At 45.1% G+C, this 21,588-nt stretch overlaps 1 protein-coding gene across 6 annotated transcripts; it reads left to right on the forward strand.

Annotated features, from left to right (window-relative positions):
* The first annotated feature begins 2,977 nt into the window (after positions 1-2,977).
* ETV3 (ETS variant transcription factor 3) lies at positions 2,978-18,002 on the forward strand. Of its 6 annotated transcripts, none has more exons than XM_061402827.1 (6): positions 2,978-3,065; positions 5,014-5,072; positions 5,669-5,906; positions 7,134-7,249; positions 11,240-11,263; positions 13,390-18,002. In XM_061402827.1, the coding sequence occupies exons 2-6, from the start codon at positions 5,027-5,029 to the stop codon at positions 14,517-14,519; spliced, it is 1,554 nt and encodes a 517-aa protein (XP_061258811.1). In that variant the 5' UTR covers positions 2,978-3,065; positions 5,014-5,026; the 3' UTR covers positions 14,520-18,002. The 6 variants fall into 6 exon arrangements, with proteins under 6 accessions (XP_061258811.1, XP_061258845.1, XP_061258826.1 ...); XM_061402842.1 differs by having other exon boundaries at positions 2,982-3,065; positions 5,017-5,072; XM_061402836.1 differs by having other exon boundaries at positions 2,983-3,065; positions 3,462-5,072.
* The last annotated feature ends 3,586 nt before the right edge of the window (positions 18,003-21,588 follow it).

Below are 21,588 nucleotides of genomic sequence, written 5' to 3' on the forward strand. Positions count from 1 at the left end.
AGGTTCCCAGGGCAAAACTCACTTATCTGGATCCACAAATTGTTAGAGAGTTTCCAGTTTGCTTTAAACAAACCCAAATTCACCTGTTGAGTTTCAGGCCAGTGATGAGATTCTTAAGGTAAAAACTCTTTTGAGCTCTGCTGGCATATACACATTTCTCAATGTATCAAATCAGACTCCAGCCAGGTAGAGATACCTATTTGTCTCTATTAATTTTTGTTTACTCAAGTCATCCTTCGGAGCCTTAATTAGCAAAAGAAGCTGCAGCAAGGGACCTGTAGGAGACTGGACCGTTTGCTTGTGCTTAGTCGTTCAGTCGTGTCTGACTTTTTGGGACCTCAGGGACTGCAGCCCACCAGGCACCTCTGTCCATGGAATCCTCCAGGCAAGAATAGTAGAGTGGGTAGCCATCCCCTTCTCCAGTGGGATCTTCCTGACCCCAGGGTCGAACCTGGGTCTCCCACACTGCAGGCAGATTCTTTACCATCTGAGCCACCAGAGAAGCCCAGGGGACTGGGCTACGAATATGCAGAGAGTCCTATACTCTGATGCTGGCTCCTTGTAGAACGCAAGATCTTTGGAGGTGAAGTGCTGGCTTATCCATGACAATTTGAGACATGAGTCAAAGGTTAGCAATTTCATACTTTCAAAGGAGGCTGCTCATCCTAGTTTCTGAGTTGACACAAATACTAAGATGTGTATGGGTGGTATGAGAATTTGAGGATTTTTATGATGGTTCTTATGACTATTTTCACCAACATTTGTTTCTCTGCCATATTTATAATGTGCCATTTTGTCCTCTAACCACTCTACATGTATTAACACATTTAATACAACCACGTGAGTAGACACTATAGGTATTATGTTTATAGAGAAGTTGAGTAACTTAACCAAGGTCACACAGCTAGTCAGTGAAAGCACTAGGACCTGACTACAATTTACATCATTTAGCTAAATTCCTTTTTTTCTTTCCCCATACTGCTCAGCTTGCAGGATCTCAGTTCGCTGACCAGGGAGAGAACCTGTGCCCTGGCAGTGAAAGCCTGAATCCTAACCACCAGGCAACCAGGGAACTCCCCAAATTCCAATACTTTTAAAAGAATGTTTAACCAAATACCCGACATCTACATATAAAGCATTGTTCTAGGTCCTATGCAGAAGATACAAAGGATAGATATACAGTTTCTGAACTTAAGAGACTCACTGTATAGCTGAAAATACTGGTAAAATGTTACCAAGCCCAAGTTCGTAGTGCTCACAGCATGACAGATCAATATATCAAGAGATGAGCTGTTGGAGCAAGGAAGAGCAACTTTTATTTAGAAAGCCTGGAGACAGAGAAGATGGTGGACTAGTGTCCCAAAGAACCTTCCCTGAGTTCGAATTCAAGCTTCTTTTATATTAAACAGGGATGGGGGTAAAGTCCTGATTCCAGGATGTGTTAACTTCTTCAGAACTTCCTGCAGCCATTTCCAAGAGGGCCTAGTCAGGAGGTTTCCTATGTGCTAAAGAAAGATGCTTCAGGTTAACACTCATTACATGGGAGGCACAGTTCCCAGAGGTGGTCCGCGATGTACAATTTAAGATTACAGGCAGCATTTCTTGAGTGATTAACTTGAAGAAAAGCAATAGAATACAAAGGTTAAAGCAATCGCAGTAATCTCCATATGGCACTGAAATTTTTCTCATTTTATTCACCTGCATAGGATTTTCTCACTAGAAAAGACCCTGTATCACCAACACCATTCTCTTTTCTTTTTAAACAGAAAAGGCAATTGTAGCCCCAGAAGGGACCAACTTATTAGCTAATTTACAGTAACTAGAGAACAGCGAGTGGCAAACCCAGAACTGGAAGCCAACTTTTCTAACTAATGGTGATGTTTCATGTTCTTCTTGGCATTCAGGACATAAACGTATAGTTAGAACAGCGGTACAAAACAAAGTTTACTCCTTTATCCAAATTGTCATTCAATTCCATTTCTCTTCTTCACTTCTGGCACATTCTTACTGATCATTTCAACTCACTTCAACTTTACTGATCCCCATTCCTCCCTTTTTTTTTTTTTCCTTTTGGAGTAAAACTAGGCCTTGACATCACTCAAACATACGGGGCTGGGATGGAGCTAATGTTGAACTGTTTGAGGTCCTTTACTATTAAAAAGAACCTTAAAGGAAGAACAAAAAGTGTATTGGACAAGATGCTAGTCATTGCTTGAGCAGGAACAAAAGAAAAAAAGAAAGGAGAGATGTATCTGAATGACTTAGGGAGACGTGCAAGTTGTTTAGGACAAATTAAGCTAAATGCAGAGGGGCAGGGATCAGCGAAGAAACTTCACAATCCCCTTAAGTCTGGGCGGAGGGGGTAAAAATGCCGAAGCAAGGCGATTCACAGAAAGCCTCACGGAGTCTTTTCAAAGTATCTGAAAAGACTCTTTCTTAAGAGGGTAAAGAACGCCCTCTGAGGTCCGCGGGTGTCTCTTCCCATTGTGAAGCCTCTCCTCTCTTGGAGGTCGCAGGCCCCTTTTAAGGAGAAACGGAGGACCCCACCCTCTCAGTGGTCTGGGGGAAGCTTCAAGTCGGAGCCGGGCCCCTTCCAGGGAGAACTGCGAGGTGCCCTCCGGCGACAGGTGAGACCCCCCGGGGCACAGCCTCGTCCACACCCGACCGGCGGGAAAGCCCGCCGCATCCCGCTGCTAGTCCCGCCGACCACAGGCCCGCCGCCCGGCCACCAGCCACGAGCGTGCGTAACGTGCCCCCGCAGCGTGACGCACGGGCCGCGCCGGGGAAGCTGCGCTGGCAGCGCGGCGGGAGGAGCGCGCGGCGGGGGCGGGGTGCGGGCGGAAGCCAGCGTCTGCGGAAAGGAGAAAGGAAAGGGAGACGCGGCTGGGTGCGGCGGGGCGCGGCTGGGAGACCGGCGGGAGGGCGCCGCCTCCTCCCCCGCCCTCTCCGCTGAGGATGGAAGTGACGAAAGCAGCCAAGGAGGTCACTTCCTGCTGGGGTGGATGAGGAGGAGCCGGAGACGCCGCGGAGGAGACCGGACCGAAGACCGACCGTGCCGGGGAGAGGTGAGTCCCGGCCTCGCCGCCGACTCGTCCGGGCCGACCCCCAAGCTTCGGCTGTGACGGCGTCCCTGCGGCCGGGACAGCGGGGAGAGCCACGTACTAACCCTGCTGGGCCTCCCCCTGCGCGGGGGCGGGGGAGGGAGGGGGCCCCCGTGTCTTAGGGGCGACGGGGACCCGGGCAGCGTTCTTGCGGTGGCTCCGCGGAGCCCCGAGACCACGGGGAGAGGAAGGCCCGGTCGGCAGGCAGATAAATAGGAGGCTCCGGGGGCTGTGGAAGCCGGGACGCGCGCGGTACCAGGCTCTGCAAGCCTCACTCTATGGGGAATGGTCGCAATCCGAGGGAGGGCAAGGAGCCTGCCGGGCTGTGCAGAGTTAAGATGAGTGACCCTACTTCGACAGTGTGTCCTCGGAGTGAATTTGCGAAAGGCATGAAGAGGCGCCTCCGGACTCCTGGGAGGAAGGCCTTTATAGGTGAAATCGGAGAGTTGGGATGTCAGGAGAGAGCTTCCTGGGCACGTCATTGTTGCGGCGGGATTTGAACCCCAGAGTCGTCGTGAGTGAAGGCATTCCCATGTCAGGATAAAGATTCCGCAACCCGACAGAGCAGCCTCGTTGTTAACGTTCAAGGCAGCTTCCTGGAGTCGTGGGGAAATTAGTGTTTTTCCTCCCTCATTGTCACGGAGATGGAAGCAGCCAGGAGAGGAAACTACTGCCTCAGCTCTGGGGCCTTGTTATTGTGTATCTTGTGTATGTAACTGTGTGTTTCTGTTTGTTTTCTCCTTCCTTTGGGGCATTTATCCATCTTCATTCCTTGGTAATTTCTTAGACCGAAACTTGTTGGTTGGTCTTCTTAAATGTGTATGGTGAGGGGAAAAAAAAAAATTTCAAAGGATCTAGAGGAATCCTAGGTTAGATGAAATTTCAAGATTAGGAATTTGTATCCACCCCGCCCTAGGGTCACCAAGGCACCTACATTCCCTCTAGACTCCTGCTAATGTTGGTGCTGAGGGCCTGTCATTCACCCTGGGGAACTGCCTGAGTAAGAGTAAATCTGCCTTCTCCTGCTTGCATATCTCTCTGGCCATTTTACTCATCCCTGCTTTTTGCTAAAGGAGTAACAGATACAGGCTGCTAGCTGCTAGGAGCAGGAAATTTATTAAGAACTGTAAATCTGGATGGAATGAATGCAAATCACAGCCAGACTCCCTCCACTTGTTGAACAGAAGGTTCCCAAAAATGCTTGCTTCTTTTTTCCTTTCTGTTAAAGGGAGAAAATATAAATTTTTTTCTCAGAGAAAAATGGGAGGAGTGTGAGTTTTCATGTATAGAGTAACTGTACATATGGTGTGTTTACTTCCTGTATCCCAGGGTGTTTTTCAAGGAGGAAGGGGCAGTTTCTGACTGGGAGAAGTTTTCCTTTTCCCATCTCACATAATTCAGGAAAGTAAATCAAAATCAGATGTTCATTCTTGAGTGGCAATCAGATGGATTTGGGTTTTGGTTTTTGTTGTTTTTTTTTTTTACTCTTTAAACTGGTACATCTGGGTGAACTCAGGCTTGTGTATCTTGGCATCTAGGCCTGTCTAGTAATAGAAGACAAACTGTTTGACTTGTTCTGGCTGCCTTTTTGGACTCATTTCACCATACCCTTCCTTTTTTTACATTTGAAAGATTGGTCAGGAGGGAGAAAGCAAATATTAAAAACAGTGTTTACTATTTGTGGTTTAAAGTCAGGTAAGAGATGAATTATGGTCTTTGAAGTTGATGACCTGAGGATCATCATTTCACGACTTGAGGATTAGCACTCTGGAAGTGACATGTTTGAAAGAGGGTTACATAAGGAGGGAAAGATGAGGAAATGGAAGTTTGGGAAAAGGCTGTGGCAGAAAACCTTGGGAGGATAAAAAACACAGAACACCTTAAATTAATTGACATGGCTTGTGTCTCTCAGCAGGAGGGTGAAAATGAAAGCGGGCTGTAGCGTCGTGGAAAAGCCAGAAGGAGGTGGAGGTGAGCAGAATCTAATCAGTCATTTTCTAATGTACCTGGAATGCCCCTCAGTGGTCCCTTTTCTCTTCATTTGGGCTTGGTTCACAAATGCCAGACTGTGACTGACCGCCTCCTGACAGGGTAGATACTGCTAGGACAGTTGTATGCTTTTTCCTATGGATGAATGTTAACAAATGTGGTCACCACACCCTCATTTCCAAGCTTTCGAGTCTCTTTCCTCTTAGAGAAACAATTCCAATCTTGGGGAAAAGGTGCTGTTTTCTAAAACATTGTCTTTCCTGTGTGTTCCCTTTGAAACTTTCATGTCCTCACAGGAAGTAGGCATGAGATTTAGTAAAGTCTGAAAGGGGAAAAGATTAGGACACCTGGCTGCTGCTACCCAACTCTTATCAGATTTAATGATTGCCACAAGGAAAGGTAACTTCAGTCTGCCTTCCTCTGCACTGTTGTGATTAGCCCCAGTTGACTCAAAGGGTGTTCGTGGCATGTTTGCACAGCACTCTAGAGTTTCTGAGCATCGGAATGTGAAGCTGGGGATACTGGTATGTATGTTCCTAGCTCCTGACTACCTTGATCTTGCCCTTTTCATATTAAAGGGTATCAGTTTCCTGATTGGGCCTATAAAACAGAGTCATCCCCGGGCTCCCGGCAGATCCAGCTGTGGCACTTCATCCTGGAGCTGCTGCAGAAGGAGGAGTTCCGCCATGTCATTGCCTGGCAGCAGGGAGAGTATGGGGAATTTGTCATCAAGGATCCAGACGAGGTGGCCCGCCTCTGGGGCCGCAGGAAGTGCAAACCACAGATGAATTACGACAAGCTGAGCCGAGCTCTGAGGTAGGGAAAAGAATTCCCAAATCCATTGTGTTAACAGATTGGAAAGAGGCTTAAGTAGTTTGGTACATGTTAGATAAAAAGGTATCAGGTAATGAGAGACGACACTAGTGAATAACGTGTAGCTTTACAGCGGGAGTAGAAGAGCTGTTAAATCTGGGTGGCATAGGCACAGGAGGAGAAAAGGCATATCTTTGGTTGTATGTAGGAGGGAATTCCAACGTGGCTGGCACTGGATCCTGACAGCCGATTCTGCTCTGTAGTGGGCGAGAATGTGTGGTGAAACCTGGATTGGAGCTAATTTGTAATCCAAAGATTAGTTTAGACTTCCCCGTTGGAAATGTATTAGACTGTCTCTTCTTTAGGCACTCCTGAAAGATACTAGAAAAAGAGTGAAGCGGCACACAGGAGGACTGCTCAGTGCATGGCGGGGCCCTCACTGTTGAGGAGCCAGTGAGCTCAATGGGCTGTCGGTTCGTAGTTTGCTCCAGCTTGTCTATAAAGATTGGTCACTCTAATTTTTCTCAGGTTCTCTTTTCCCCTTGCCAGTCTTTATATTTCATAACCCTTTACCCCTCCAGGGGTGTTTATAATCTATGCCACTGAATATATTCAAGGTTCTAGGTACATTGAAATTCCCCTGCCTTCCTTCATTGTGTGACCCCGAATGTAAAATCTGAGCAGCAACATTGCTGGAGCCTCTCACTTCTTTTGAAAGTGAAGTAGGCCAAGCTGACTGCTGTTTTCCAGCTCAGAATGTACCATTATTTGACCTGCCACCATAAAACAGTTCTACATTCCTTTGTCTATGCCTTGAGCTTAGGCCTCCAGACTAACCACATCAGGTCTCCCAAGAGATTTGTCTGCCCCCACCTGGGGAAGGCAGAAAAGAGAAACGAAGCAGTGACGTATAGTAGAACAGGAAGGAAATGGACTAAAGAATTGAAACCGTAGAGAGATAGACAAGAAAAGGGTTGGGGCTCTAATAGGTGTACAGGATCTCAAAGAGAGACTGTCTTTGTAAAGGACTGGAATCTTGTTGAAAATTGAATCTGAAAAGTAAGCTCTTAGGTCTCCCAGCCCTAACCTGAGGGCAAAGCTGCAAAAGAATGATAGTGATGTTCGCAAGTAATACTCTGAGCAAGAGCTGTTGATTGTCGTCGTTACCTAAGTGTATCAAAAACAGTCAGTAGCTAGAAGACGATTTGACATGCATTCTTGTTTTTACAGATACTATTACAACAAGAGGATCCTTCATAAAACAAAAGGGAAAAGATTTACTTATAAATTTAACTTCAACAAGCTGGTGATGCCCAACTACCCATTCATCAACATTCGGTCAAGTGGTAAGATGCGAACTCGCTTGGTGGGGAGTTAAAAAAGAATTTTAAAAACCCAGGTCTTCAGATTTGTCATGTTTAAGGGGTATTTAGAAACACCACAGTAATATGATCCCCTGGATTCCCTCTGCCAGCTAGTCTCATTCTTCTCACAGGAAGTGATAGACTGCAGCACTGAGATAAATTTGGTTGATTTGGGTCTGTTTTCTGCATATTATCTGTCATCTCCTAGATATTATTGCATTGTCCTGTTTTATTATTCCATAGGTTTGTGTTGATCCTTAAGTTCAGGATTCAGAATTTCAACTCCCAGCCCAGTGGCTCTTTCACAGACAAGAAGTAGTTTCTAAAACACTTCCGATTTTCTATGAAACAACCAAGCTCACCCTTATCAAGTGAATCTCATCAAAACCACAGCATCCTTGATCACAGGAGGGGAGGTTCATATGTTTGCAGTGAAAAGCAGTGCCTTTGATCTGCACCAACAACTCCTCGGAGAACAAGACTCTGGGGTTACTTGACCTTCTCTCTGAAGTGTTGCAAGGCTTCCCCTCTAGGCTCTCCACAGGATAGCTTTCCATTACAGCTTTTCACAGAGGTTTTGGGTCTGCCTCTCAGCGAAGGAGAAGGCAGTCTCTGATAAGGATGTTTGTTTGTTTCAAGATGCAAATCGGGCCCCTGCCTAAGAAAACAGATTGTATTTTACTAATTTCTGAGGAGTCCATCAGTGCTCTGTGTTTGTGGAATTGTATAAGGCAAAGAAGTCTGCTTGTGACTCTGTAGTATTACAACTTCTCAGGAAAAAGTTGAAAGAAACCTGAAAATTTAGAGCAGGGGTGTGGCTGAGAGAATATGCTGAGATCTGTGGCAGATATGTAATTACTACACACAACAAGTTAGGGCAGTTTTAGCTTGATGCTGCTATCATTACAGTTCCATCTCCCCTGTAACCACTCCCTCCTGTCCCTGGGGCATGCATTTAAAAAAAAAAAAAACTATTGGAATGCATCTCTCTAATTACAACCTGTTTTCTTTCCTTGTGCCTGAGGGAGAGGTGTTAGGAAATCAAACCTGTTCTAACCACTGGCATCTTGTTTCCTCTATTTTTCACTCTTGCCCCCTCCCTGTGTACCTAGAGGAATTTTGACTCTAGGAGTCAGTTCTTTGCATCAGGTGGCCAAAGTATTGAAGTTTAAGCTTCAGCTTCAGTCCTTCCAATGAATATTCAGGACTGATTTCCTTTAGGATTGACTGGTTGGATCTCCTTGCAGTCCAAGAGACACTCAAGAGTCTTCTCCAACACCACAGCTCAAAAGCATCAATTCTTAGGGGCTCAGCATTCTTTATAGTTCAGCTCTCAAGTCCATACATAACTACTGGAAAAATCATAGCTTTGACTAGACGGACCTTTGTTGGCAAAGTAATGTCTCTGCTTTTTAATATGCTATCTCGGTTGGTCATAACTTTTCTTCCAAGGAGCAAGCATTTTTTAATTTCATGGCTGCACTCAGCATCTGCAGTGATTTTGGAGCCCAGGAAAAAAAGTCTCTCACTGTTTCCATTTTGTCCCCATCTGTTTGCCATGAAGTGATGGGACTGGATGCCGTGATTTTAGTTTTCTGAATGTTGAGTTTAAGCCAACTTTTTCACTCTTTCTCTTTCACTTTCATCAAGAGGCTCTTTAGTTCTTTACTTTCTGCCATAAGGGTGGTGTCATCTGCATATCTGAAGTTACTGATATTTCTCCCAGCAATCTTGATTCCAGCCTGTGCTTCTTCCAGCCCAGCATTTCTCATGATGTATATGAAGAATAAGTTAAATAAGCAGGGTGACAATATACAGCCTTGAGGTACTCCTTTCCCAATTTCGAACCAGTCTGTTGTTCCATGTCCAGTTCTAACTGTTACTTCTTGACCTGCATACAGATTTCTCAGGAGGCAGGTCAGGTGGTCTGGTATTTCCATCTCTTTCAGAATTTTCACTGTTTGTTGTGATCCACACAGTCAAAGGCTTTGGCATAGTCAATAAAGTAGAAGTAGGGGTTTTCCTGGAACCCTCTTGCTTTTCTGATGATCCAGTGGATGTTGGCAATTTGATCTCTGGTTCCTCTGCCTTTTCTAAAACCAGCTTGAACATCTGGAAGTTCACGGTTCACATACTGTTGAAACCTGGCTTGGAGAATTTTGAGCATAACTTTACTAGCGTATGAGATGAGTGCAATTGTGTGGTAGTTTGAACATTCTTTGGCATTGCCTTTCTTTGGGATTGGAATGAAAACTGATATTTTCCAATCCTGTGGCCACTACTGAGTTTTCCAAATTTGCTGGCATATTGAGTGCAGCACTTTCACAGCATCATCTTTTAGGATTTGAAATAGCTCAACTGAAATTCCATCACCTCCACTATCTTTGTTCATAGTGATGGTTCCTAAGGCCCACTTGACTTCACATTTGCATTTTTTTTCTATTGAAAACCCACAAATCCAGCCACTTGGATAACCTAAATGGGGACCAATATGCTTTTCCAGGAAAAGGAAATCTAGACCATCACTCTGTGAAGACTCTGGCCTAGCAACCACACAGTAGTGGCCAAGAACTGCCTGTTTGGCCAGAAGTCAGTTGAATCAACATTGATTCTTAACCAGGCTCAAGATCCTGATCAGAAAATCATGGGGAAAGCAAAAAGTCCATTTCTTTTAAGGATACAACTAGTTTTTTACATCCTGGATGCAGATAACCCCAAAGAACTAGAGTCAGTAGTTCATAGAGAACTTTTACCCAAATAGACCAAACATTTCAGGTTAACTTCTAATGATGACAAAGAAATGTAACATTTATTGAACATCTGCTTCATGGAGGTACTTTTGCCCAGTGTTTTTGTGAGGTAACTCATGCCACCCTCCCCGCTTAGTGAAGTATATGTCTTGGTGTCCCCGTTTTAAAATGATAACGTTGAGGATGACAGCAGAGTCAAAGATGGATCAGGGTGGCTTGAGTACAGTTACCTGCTGGGCAGTTTCTCAGGAAACAATTCTTGAGCCATTGAGCTATTGAAATCTAGCTCATATTTAATTGACCATACGTTCCTTCCCTGGATTTGGGATTCATTAATTTGTTCAACAGATAATGTGTTAAGACTTAAAAACAAAAAGATTATGGGGGAGTTACTTCCCTCAAGGAACTTAAAATTTAGCAAGAGCGATAAGCTATCAGTGTGGAATGTGATAAATGCTCTGAGGAGCAGCGCTGTGTGGACTTAGATCCTGGAGGCTAGAGTGATCTTGTCTAGATGGTGGGTTGATACAGTTGGGCTATTTTGAACTGTGTTTTTGAACATAGAAGAAATACGTTTTTTAATGTATTCTTAAGTTTTTTTACATTAACATGTATTTTTAATGGACTTATAAGAAACATTGGAAAGATGCAGAAGACATGTAGTAAAAATGCTTACTTGTCAGGGTTTGGGGGCAGGGCAAACCAGTTCAAGGATGAACTTGAGACCTCTCTATCCCACCCCAGTTTTTTTTATATTTATCCTTATTTTAGAAAACTTTCAAGCTACCAAAAAAATTGAGGGGGAGAAAATAAAACTGCGAACACCCATATATCCTCTACCTACAATCACTAATGGATAACATTTGCTTTATCTATATATATAACTTTTAAATCTTTCAAGATTAAGTTGCAGATGTGACACTTTATCCCTGTGTACTTCAGTATGTATCTCCCAGGCACAAGGACATTCTCCTCCTAATCACAGTAACATTACCATACTCAGGAAATTTTAACATTGCTCTAATATTGTTATCTAATATATGGTCCATATGCCTTTTAAAAGTTTTAGCTTTTTAAACCATGATTATTTTCTAATAAATCATGTATTTTAACAAATACATGGTATTTGCTATATGCTGGTACTAGTTTAAGGACTTCACAAATATTAATTCTTGTAGTTTTCATAGCATGAGGATTAGTCCTATTATTATCTGTTTTACAGGTAAGGAAACTGAGACTTGGAAAGGTAAGTAAGTTACATAGAATAACATAGCTATTAAGTGGTAGGGCCAGGGTTTGAACCTTATCAAGGGCCTTATTCCCATTTTGCCAAAGGGGTTCAAAGACCCACTGGTTACTTGTACCAGGCTACAAAGTAGAAGGTGCTAGAACTAAGATTCAAACCCACATTTTCCAGCCCTGCTAAAGTAGGACTGCTGCAGCTAGTGAAAGTGAAGTCGCTCAGTCGTGTCTGACTCTTTGCGACCCCGTGGACTGTAGCCCACCAGGCTCCTCCGTCCATGGGATTCTCCAGGCAAGGGTACTGGAGTGGGTTGCTGTTTCCTTCTCCAGCAGCTAGTTAAAGGGATCCAGAATGCTGCCTCCAGATTGCCTTCCTTCACTCCCTCTAAACCCACTTGGGAAATGCTCTGTGTTCTATCTCCATTTTTGCAAATTGACAATGTATCTTTAGCCCATGTAGAGACTGAGATATCTATCTTCCACTTGGAAAAACCAAAACAAATAACTGACTTGTTCAGGAGACAGGACCTTCTTTATCACCTCCGTTTCTCTCCATGTTACACTTATTCAGTCCACCAGCACACAGAAAAGTGTTTTGGAGGGGGCGTGTTTTGGTTTTTTTCTTTTGCTTTTAAATAGATGTGCTATTAATACAAAATCAAGATTCAAGAGAATCAAAAAAAAAAGTAGAATCATAGCCACTATAATAGGCTGGTTGCAGAAATATTTTTGAGACCCCCCTGAGTCTGCTCAAATTATATACAGGTCCATCCATCTGTTTTTCCTGATCACACAATTAAAATCAGTTGTTTTAGAAAAAAAAAAAAAACCTATGGAACAGTTTTCTGCAGAACGTCAGTTTGGGACATGCTGCTCTGGCACAGTGTTCTTCAGACAAGTGTGCTGAGAAAGCTACACAGTCTTGCACTTAGCAACTGACCCCAGGGTCCTATCTGAAGATGACTCTGTTGTAACAAGAACAGAACACAGCTGATTGCTGGCAGTTCCTCCCCACATCATATCTTGTGCACCTTTTTGTTTCTTCTCCTATGTCACCACACTTGCACTTATTTGGGGTTTTTCTTACTTTTTCTTCTCCTTTATCCTTCCCTCAAGGTAAAAATAGCCCTCCTGACATCATCAGTGATAGAAGACACTGATACCTCCCAGGAGCCCATAGGGCCCCTGAGGCCTCAGACGTCTTATGCTCTGATTATCAGAAGGACTTCTGAGGGCCCTAGAGAACTTGCGAGCCTCTAAAGTTGGCTTGTGTAGCGCAGTGTTGGTTTCTGCTTAGAGCTTCAGATCTCAGTCCACAAATTTGGGAGACGGGTGGTAGGGACTGGACTTTGTTCCAGCCTCCTCAGTGGTTGAAAGGCATGGAAAGCAGGATGGGAATGGAGATTGTTATACAGAATTTATATAATAGAACATAGATTTGGAGAGATTGAAAAATATTAGACTCTAAAGAAGTGGTTGTATGTCAGAAATGATAAAAGACACACCATGAGAACCTGCCTTAACAAACATGGCCCTCTGTTGTGTTTTTATCTTAAAATGCGGTCTTGGTCATGTTCATATTTGTGAGGTACAGGGTCTTCAAGCTTTTAATGCATTGTTTACATACACATCATCCCCAGTGTTGTCTGTTGGTTTCGGTTTGTTTGCTTGCTTTATAGACGTGGCCCAAATAACGAAAATAAGAAAAGACCATTTGTAAACCTGAGAATTGAAGCAGGTGTTATATACTGTATATACACACTCTTACACTCATTCATTCAACTGATAGTTCTTAAGAGCCTACTGATTATTCAGCCCTGAACTGCTGGAAATCTACTTGCAAATAAGAAATCCCTGCCTTCATGGGGTTTAGAAAACAGATAAACAAGCAAATGATATTTTAGATAGTAATGAGTACTAGGAAAACAAAGTGAGTAAGAGGCTAGAGAAAGGCGGCAACTAAATTGAATGGAGGAAGCTGAAAAGACAAGCAGGTGAGAGATTCAGTCCAGCTGGAATGTTTGTTTCCTGTTGCTCTTCAACATTTTGTACTTATTTAGTGTCAGTTAAATTGCCGATCATGCATGACTAGACCTCTAAAGTGGCCTTTTGTCTTTCCCACCCTCACAGGTGTGGTTCCCCAGAGTGCACCACCAGTGCCAACAGGCTCTTCCCGCTTCCATTTCCCACCTCTGGACACCCATTCTCCAACTAGTGATGTGCAGCCAGGGCGGTTCTCTGCTAGCTCGCTAACTGCTTCTGGCCAGGAGTCAAGCAATGGCATTGATAGAAAGGTGGAGCTTTCAGAGCTGGAGGATGGCCCAGCTGCTGACTGGCGCCGGGGCGTGGATCTCATGTCCTCCCGAAGTGCCGTGGGTGGAGGGATTGGCCACCAGAAGCGCAAGCCTGACATCATGCTTCCTTTGTTCTCCAGGCCAGGGATGTACCCTGACCCCCACAGTCCCTTCGCCGTCTCTCCGATCCCAGGCCGCGGAGGCGTCCTTCACGTCCCCGTCTCACCAGCCCTGCCCCTGACCCCCACCATCTTCTCCTACAGCCCCTCGCCAGGCCTGAGCCCCTTCACCAGCAGCAGTCGCTTCTCCTTCAGCCCTGAGGAAATGAAACACTACCTTCACTCTCAAGCCTGTTCCGTGTTCAACTATCATCTGAGTCCACGGACATTCCCTCGGTACCCAGGGCTCATGGTGCCACCACTGCAGTGCCAGGCGCACCCCGAGGAGCCATCCCAGTTTTCCATCAAGCTGCAGCCCCCACCCGTCGGGCGGAAGAACCGGGAGAGGGTGGAGAGCAGCGAGGAGGCAGCACCTGTCCCTGTTCCCACACTGACTCCTGTCCCACCGAGGATTAAGGTGGAGCCAGCCTTGGAAAAGGCTCCTGAGAGCCTCAGGCAGTCGGCACGGGAGAAGGAGGAGCGCTCTCAAGAAGAGGGCACTGTGCCAGGCAGGACCACGGAGGAGGAAAAAAGCACCATCTTTGCCCGCCCGGCTGCACCGCCTGTGTGGCCTTCTGTACCCATTAGCGCCCCAAGTGAAGAACCCCTGGAGGTGTCTGAAGACAGTGAGGACAGGCCTGGCAAAGAGCCCGGGGCACCTGAGAAGAAAGAAGATGCCCTAATGCCCCCCAAGCTTCGGTTGAAGCGGCGCTGGAATGATGACCCTGAAGCCCTGAGTAAGAATGGCAAGTTTCTCTGGAATGGGTCCGGACCCCGGGGCTTGGCAACAGCTGCTGCTGATGCTTAGAACTGGAAGAGGATTGGGAGCTGTTTATACTATAATCAAAACACACACATGTATTTATGTAGCAAGATTTCAGGGTGGGGGGTGGGGAGGGAATTAGACTGGTTTGATCATTCTAGGGGTGTAGACTTGTATTTTTGTTTTGGGGATAGGATGGGGTGTCTTCTGTTGTAAATTAGGTGGGATGTGAACACACTTTTTCCTGGTGAGTAGGACGGGATTGGTATTGAACTGAAAAGAGAAAGAGCCTTTTTCCTATTGAGGCTTACACTTTGACAAACTCCCAGAGGGCCAAGAAACTGTTTGGTCCCATAATAGTTCAGGTTCCAGACTTATTTCTTTTCTATTGTATTTATATATGGAAAGCCATTAATGAATTTATTTTGCTCTGAGAGAGACACATAAAGGGAAAGGGGCATGGTTGGGAGGTTGAGCAGCGAGAGACCATTAATACTAAGTATTTTGCCTGAAATGTTTCTTTATAATTATTTCAGGGGAGGAGTAAGATAATCTGTCTTACTGGGGCAGGGGGATGTTCACGTGTTGCTCTTTTTCTTTTTCCCTTTGTTGTTGTTTGGCTTTTTTTTTTTTTTGATATAGAATGTTTTCAGGAAACATGAAATGTACTGCCAGTTAGAGCGGGGCTGGGAAGGCACAGGCACCAAGCCTCAGCTACCTGGTTGAGACAGGAAGCCCTGCTGTGAATTTCTTGGACATTTCACCTACTTCCTCTATTAAGAAGCCATGAGGAGTTGTAAACTCTTGTTCAGGGAAGAAAGAAGAGGACAGAAGGAAGTAACCTGATGCCTTTAAAAACAAAAACACAAAAATTATTATTTTTTTTTCCACCGTGCGTTTAGGGAGCCAAACCAGTGTGTGACTGTGAGCGAGTTGACTGAGACACGAGTTGAAGATGTCTCTGTTGTGTCTGCTGCTCTTACCGTTTTCTTCAGTCAAAGCCTTAACAATGAACATACTTCAACATGATACGGGTCTGTCAGCGTAAACCTGTAAAAGGGCATGGACAGCTTTTCAGATAATCCAGAGGTGTTGGAAATGGTTAAACTTTAAGCTGGTATTTAATCATCCCCACTTGATGTTATTGGGATGGGTAGCAGAAAGGCAGGATTGTGGGCTTTAAGGGCAAATTATACTTGGAAATGCAGAAGGTGGCTGGGGGTACAAGTGGATGTGTATGAGGTTGAAGGAAGAGGTGGATAGGAAACACAGAAGGCAGACAGATGCCACAGGGCTGGCAGAAGTGAACAGTGGGGGTCTGTCCTGACGTGTTGCCATTCTTGCCATACCCATTCCCCTAGATCGTACTAATTCTTAAGATCAGCTGACTGTCCGTGAAACTCCAGGGATTGTTTCTTCATGGGAAGTTCTGTTGCATCAACTTCAAAGGAATGGGAAGGTATTGATCATATGTGAAGCAAAAGGAACCTGGACTAAGGGCAGACAGCATCCACAGCCAGCTGTGTGTACGTGTGCGCACATGTAGTACATAGATACAGAAATACCTAACATGGCTCAGACCCTCAAGCAGCAGAGGGGGGAATAACTGCATATCTGGTAGGGGCAGGAAGTGGGCACAGGGATGCTTTCGAGAAATTCCTGACTCCATCTTACCCTAGGTGAACTCTATGTCCTAAGAAGCACTTGAGGGTTGTCTTTTTATGGTGGGGGTGGGGGGTCTTTTTTTAAACTGGAGTGCATGCTTGAGAGAGGAGCCCAGGAAAGGTTAGAGCAGGTGAGTGAGTTATTAGATGGTTTAAGATGACTTGAGTCCATCATGCCTTTTTTTTTTTTTTTGGCAGTTGTCCTCCCCTTTGTTTGAAATTCCATGAGTGACTTGTCTTTCCCTGGAAAAAGGATTAGGAGAGTGGTCCCTAACAACTCAGGCTGCCTTTGGTTGGTTGTGTTTTTGTCGGTTCCTTTCTCTGTACCTCGACTTACCTCGAATCAGAATAGCAAGCCCAGGCAGGTGGAAGAGGCATCTCTGCTTGGCATTGCCCAATCTAACCAGGGAGGCTGGCTGCCCACCACCTCTGTCCACTGGAGCAGAGGCGCCGGCAGGTGTCAGTATGAACTCAGGAATAGACATGAGGCCTTTAAAAAAGAGAGAGAAAAATCCATGATGCGTACCTGTAACCCCCTAGAACCCAAGTGCCAGAATTAATTCCTAGATGCTGCTTCTGTTTGAATAAAAAGTCACTGCTTTTACACTTGAAAAACACTCAAAAAATGTTCAACTCCATGAAAACTGTTTTTGGCTTTAAGAAACTGTTTGATGTTTAACTGTTTCCTTTGATTGCCATTCCACCAGTAAATTGTTGGTTGATTTGCACTGCACACTGGGGTTGGGGGAGGGTACTACTCAGAGCTGAACTTGGGATTGCCTGGGAAGTGGACCAGGGGATGTGGAGGTCATTGATATATCCTGGGGCAAAGGGGTGGGAGATAGTTTTTCTCCCCTAAGTCCACTCCTGGCAGCACCTGGCACAAGCCTGGCACAAAGCCAGGTCATTCTCTTCTGTGAACATCTCATCACTGACAGCATGTGGAAGGAGGGGGACAACACCAGGTCTATTTTCCCTCCCCATTTTTTCCAGCTTTTGCTGTGCCAAATGTTTAAAAATTTGCAAAGACACATTCTGAACTTGTATTAATCAAGAGCATGTTGTTGCAAGCCGTTTGCTTTTCTGGCTATAGGGAAGAACACAGTATAGAGACCTCTTCAGGGCATCCAGACTTGCTGAGTGTTTGTTTTTTAAGAACCGCTAGGAGTGAAAAATGAACAGTAAGTCCCTCCAACCCCAGTTTTCAAGCTGCACTGCATTAAACCCAGCTCGCTAACAGGGAATCACTGCACCCTAGTCCTCAGTGGGCCAAGAAACTTTCAGAAGCATTAAAAGAAAAAAATAGTTGAAGTATATCACTTCTTACCAAGCGGGTAGAGTCAGTTAGTTGGCTGTTTGTCCCTTGTTTTTTATTTATTCCATAAATATGTTTGTGTTCTTTGTTTTATAGACAGTAATGAAATATACTTTTAAATTTGGGGGAAAACTGATCCAGTCTTTCAAGAACTGTTCGATTTTTTTGTTCTTGGCAGGGCGGGGGTGGGGCGTTACCAGTTAATTTGTTTTGAAATATTTAGGCATTCTTTGAGTTATAAAATTGTGATGCAGGGATATTTGGAAATTCACACATGAAAGGTGACTTCACTAGTTACCCGCTTAAGCAGAATAGTGTGTATATGTACATAACATGTAAGTAATCCTCACTCCATTGTGCAGTGCCTTTTAGATGTTCTGCTTTCTATAAAGTCTTCAAATTTTTGCATATATATATTATATATATATGATGTAATGTTATAGAAATATATGTATAATATACATATTTTTTCCAGGGGTATCTGATAGCTCTGTATTTTGTTATGGAAGTTGAAAGAAAAAAAAAAAGTATTTTACCTCAGAAGTTAAAGTTAAATAAAAAAAAAAAAAAAGTACTTTTAAGTAACGTTTGCAGAGTGTTGGTTTTGTTGTTGCCACGCCGAGCCAGGGTGGTTGTGCCGGAGCATCTGCTGCGTGCACACTCGTTCACCCACCCCCACACTTGATTCCTGTTGTGCAGGGACCAACATAGTGAGGGCAGGTCCCTTAACAGTTTGGAGATGGTCAGTTTCCTTGTGTTGATGGCTGCTTCTGGATAGAATACCACTGCAGCCACAGACAAGTTGGTTGGGAAATTTCACCCTCCAGATTGATTGGAGAATTCATTCAGAGTACATGGCAAAGCCAGAAACAGTAGGCCACACTTTGTATGAAGTATGAAGTATTCAGAATAGGCAAATCTGTAGAAAAAACACAGGTTAATGGTTGCTGTGTAGATTGGTAATGGGTCACATTTTCTTTTGGGGGGTGATAAAAATGTTCCAGAGTTAGTGATGGTAGTTGTACAATTTGAACAGAAAACACACTGAATTAGCCACTCCTGAAAGGGTGACTCTTCTGGTATGTGAGTAATAATCGCAATAAAGATGGTTTTGTTATTATGTTTTTTGGCCGCAGCTTGCAGAATCTTACCCAACCAGGAATTGAACCTGTACCCCCTGCGTTGGGAGCACAGTCTCAACCACTGGACTGCGAGACAGGTCCTTTGTTTTGTTTTTTAAGTATATGAAAGGCCAGTGTGAGGGAAACCTAGTATTTCCCAGAAGAGGACAAGAGTCAAGAGAAGTAGGAGGAGAACTTAAGTATCACATAACACACCCGAACAAAAATGGTGCCAGGCTTTTCGTCGTTCAGTCGCCAAATTGTGTCCAACACTTCGCAACCCCGTGGACTGCAGCACGCCAGGCTGCTCCTCTGTCCTTCACTGTTTTCCGGAGTTTGCTCAAATTCATGTCCATTGAGTTGCTGATGCTATCTAACCATTTCATCCTCTGACGTCCCCTTCTTTTGCCTTCAATCTTTCCCAGCCATCTGTCTTTTCCAAAGAGTCAGCTCTTCACATCAAGAGGCAAACATATTAGGGCTTCAGCATCAGTCCTTCCAGTGAATATCCAGGGTTGATTTCCTTTAGGATCGACTGGTTTGATCTTGCTGTCCAAGGGACTCTCAAATCCAAACTAAGTAATCTCATTTTACTCTTGAGATAGGCAAATTGAGCCCAACATTTGTAGAGTCATAGCCAGGTGTTAAATTTGACTTCTATGAAAGGATCCTGTGAGTTCGAGAAGGCTGGAATTTATGAGGGGTAAGGCCAAAGGGGCAAACTAGGATGGATTATGAAGGGTCTTAGGAGATACCTAGAGTTTACATTTTATTCTGCTAGCAGTGGTCATCCCCAGTATTACGCAGAAGAGTTTGAGCTAGGCCAAGGAGCAGGAAGGCCAGCTTGTGAAGTGAACATCTCTGCTATCATGAGACTATTAACTCATTTTGGCAGGAAAAAGTGATGTGATAGAGGCTAACTGGTTGACTCCCTCAGTTCAGTTCAGTCGCTTAGTCGTGTCCGACTCTTTGCGACCCCATGAACCGCAGCACCCCAGGCCTCCCTGTCCATCTGGACAACCAACTCTACCCAAACTCAAGTGCATTGAGTCGGTGATGCCATCCAACCATCTCCTCTGTCGTCCCCTTCTCCTCCTGCCCTCAATCTTTGCCAGCATCAGGGTCTTTTCAAACTAGGCAGCTCTTCGCATCAGGTGGCCAAAGTATTGGAAGCAACCCAAATCAAGCTGGGAATGATTGGGCTTGGATTCAGACTCTCTAAGAGAGCCTCCTGATTCTTTCCCATCCTCAGGCTGCTGAAAGCAAAGTGAGGCTTGTTAGGAATGAAACTGGATGTCATTTTGAGATCAGGAAGGATCCCAGGCCACTGGTCCTGCCACCCCCTTTTGGCCATTCAATGCACAGAATTATACAGCAGTTACTCAAATTCTGAGCAAAGAGAGGAGTGAGTGATGGTGAGCAGAGGGGAAGAAGTAAGGAAAGACATGGAGCTTCAGCATGAGAACACAGGCAGGGGAGGGGGTTTCAGGGTTTGAGAGATGAGAAAGTGTAAATCTCAGAGCCTGTCAAGATGAGTGAGTCGGTATACCTACGGCTGATTCATGTTGATGTACGGCAGAACCCAACGTAACATTGTAAAGCAATTATTTTCCAATTTAAAGAATTTTTTTAAAAGATGAATGAATAAGGAGTTAACCCTTCAGAGGCTCATCACCTCCCTGTTTACAGTCCTTAGTTTAGTTTAGAAGGCCCTTCATAATCTGGTCTCCATTTACCCTCCTGGCCTCGTCCTTAACCCCACACATGCGCGCACACACACTCAGCCACCCCACATGAAGCCCAAGCTCCACCCAAAACAACCACTGCACCACCAAGCCATAGAGGCGTGAACTGGTGTGACCAGGGTTCAGGCCCCACTACCTGTGTTCTTAACCACTCGTGCCACAAGGCCTCTTGGCCCTGCTGAACTCACCGCCTGGAGACACTTCCCTCCACTTCACCTGACCAAGTACATTTTATTCAGAATTTAACTCAGATGTCATTGCCTCCAGCGGCCTCTCCTGGGCTTACCTCTGTCCACCACCCTCACATACTGTTATCAGTGTTCTGCCAGTCTGGTTTCTCATGGGATGGTCTGGAAGCCAAGGGCTGGTACAGGGTCGGTTCATTTTCCCCAGTGCCTAGCACACTGCCTGGAGCCTGAGGAGGCTTGATGCGTGTTTACTGGATAAACAAATGAGGAGAAATATTCAAAGGAGGCTCGATTGTCTGGATGGAGAATGCTGGTTAGGAATATTGAGAACGGGGAGGACTGCTGTCTCGGACATCCCCCCACTCCACCGCCCCTACTCCTCTTGTCACAGCTTCTGCTTCCCTTCTCTCTCAGGAGCTGGGCGTGTTGACTCCCTGAGGAAGGGAGATAAACTGGAATTGGCTCTAATCCCATAGTCCCACCCCTGCCATTTTACTGAGTGTGAGGCCTTGGGCAGATTATGGAACCTCTCCATGCCTCTATCTATTTTATAGGATTGTTGTGAAGATGATACACATAAAGCATTTAGTCCTTTTTTATGATATTTATGCCTGTACTCTATATGTGGAGGCTTGTGCCTTCACATCACTTGCTTTGGCCCCTCTCAGGAGAGGTAAAATACTTGGTACAGGAAGGGGACCCTTTCAGGGCCCGAGAGTGTGCTCTTGTCTAACATTTGGAAATGAATTATCCAAGGAGACACATATGCTGAGAAAGCAAGAGACTTTACTGGGAAGGGGTGCCTGGGTGGAGAGCAGCAGGGTAAGGGAACCCAGGAGGACTGCTCTGCCGCGTGGCTCCCAGTCTCAGGTTTTACGGTGATGTGGTTAATTTCCAGGTTGTCTCTGGCCAATCGCTCTGACTCAGGGTCCTTCATGGTGGCCCGTGCATCATTCAGCCAAGATAAATTCAAGTCAGAAGGACTCTGGGAGGTTGGTAGGACATATGGACTGGAGTCTCCTTTTGGCTTTTCCCGAAGTCTTCGGGTTGATGGTAGCTTGTTAGTTCCACGTTCCTTACC

The sequence above is a fragment of the Bos javanicus genome, chromosome 3, assembly GCF_032452875.1.
Source record: "Bos javanicus breed banteng chromosome 3, ARS-OSU_banteng_1.0, whole genome shotgun sequence".
Taxonomy (NCBI): domain Eukaryota; kingdom Metazoa; phylum Chordata; class Mammalia; order Artiodactyla; family Bovidae; genus Bos; species Bos javanicus.

Excerpts from the sequence above, each read along its gene's own strand:
- ETV3 (XM_061402827.1), top strand. The coding sequence starts at position 5,027 with ATGAAAGCGGGCTGTAGCGTCGTGGAAAAGCCAGAAGGAGGTGGAG. Across the intron at positions 5,907-7,133 it reads AAGCTGAGCCGAGCTCTGAG|ATACTATTACAACAAGAGGA; the intron begins GTAGGGAAAAGA and ends TTGTTTTTACAG. Across the intron at positions 11,264-13,389 it reads GGAAACTGAGACTTGGAAAG|GTGTGGTTCCCCAGAGTGCA; the intron begins GTAAGTAAGTTA and ends CCACCCTCACAG.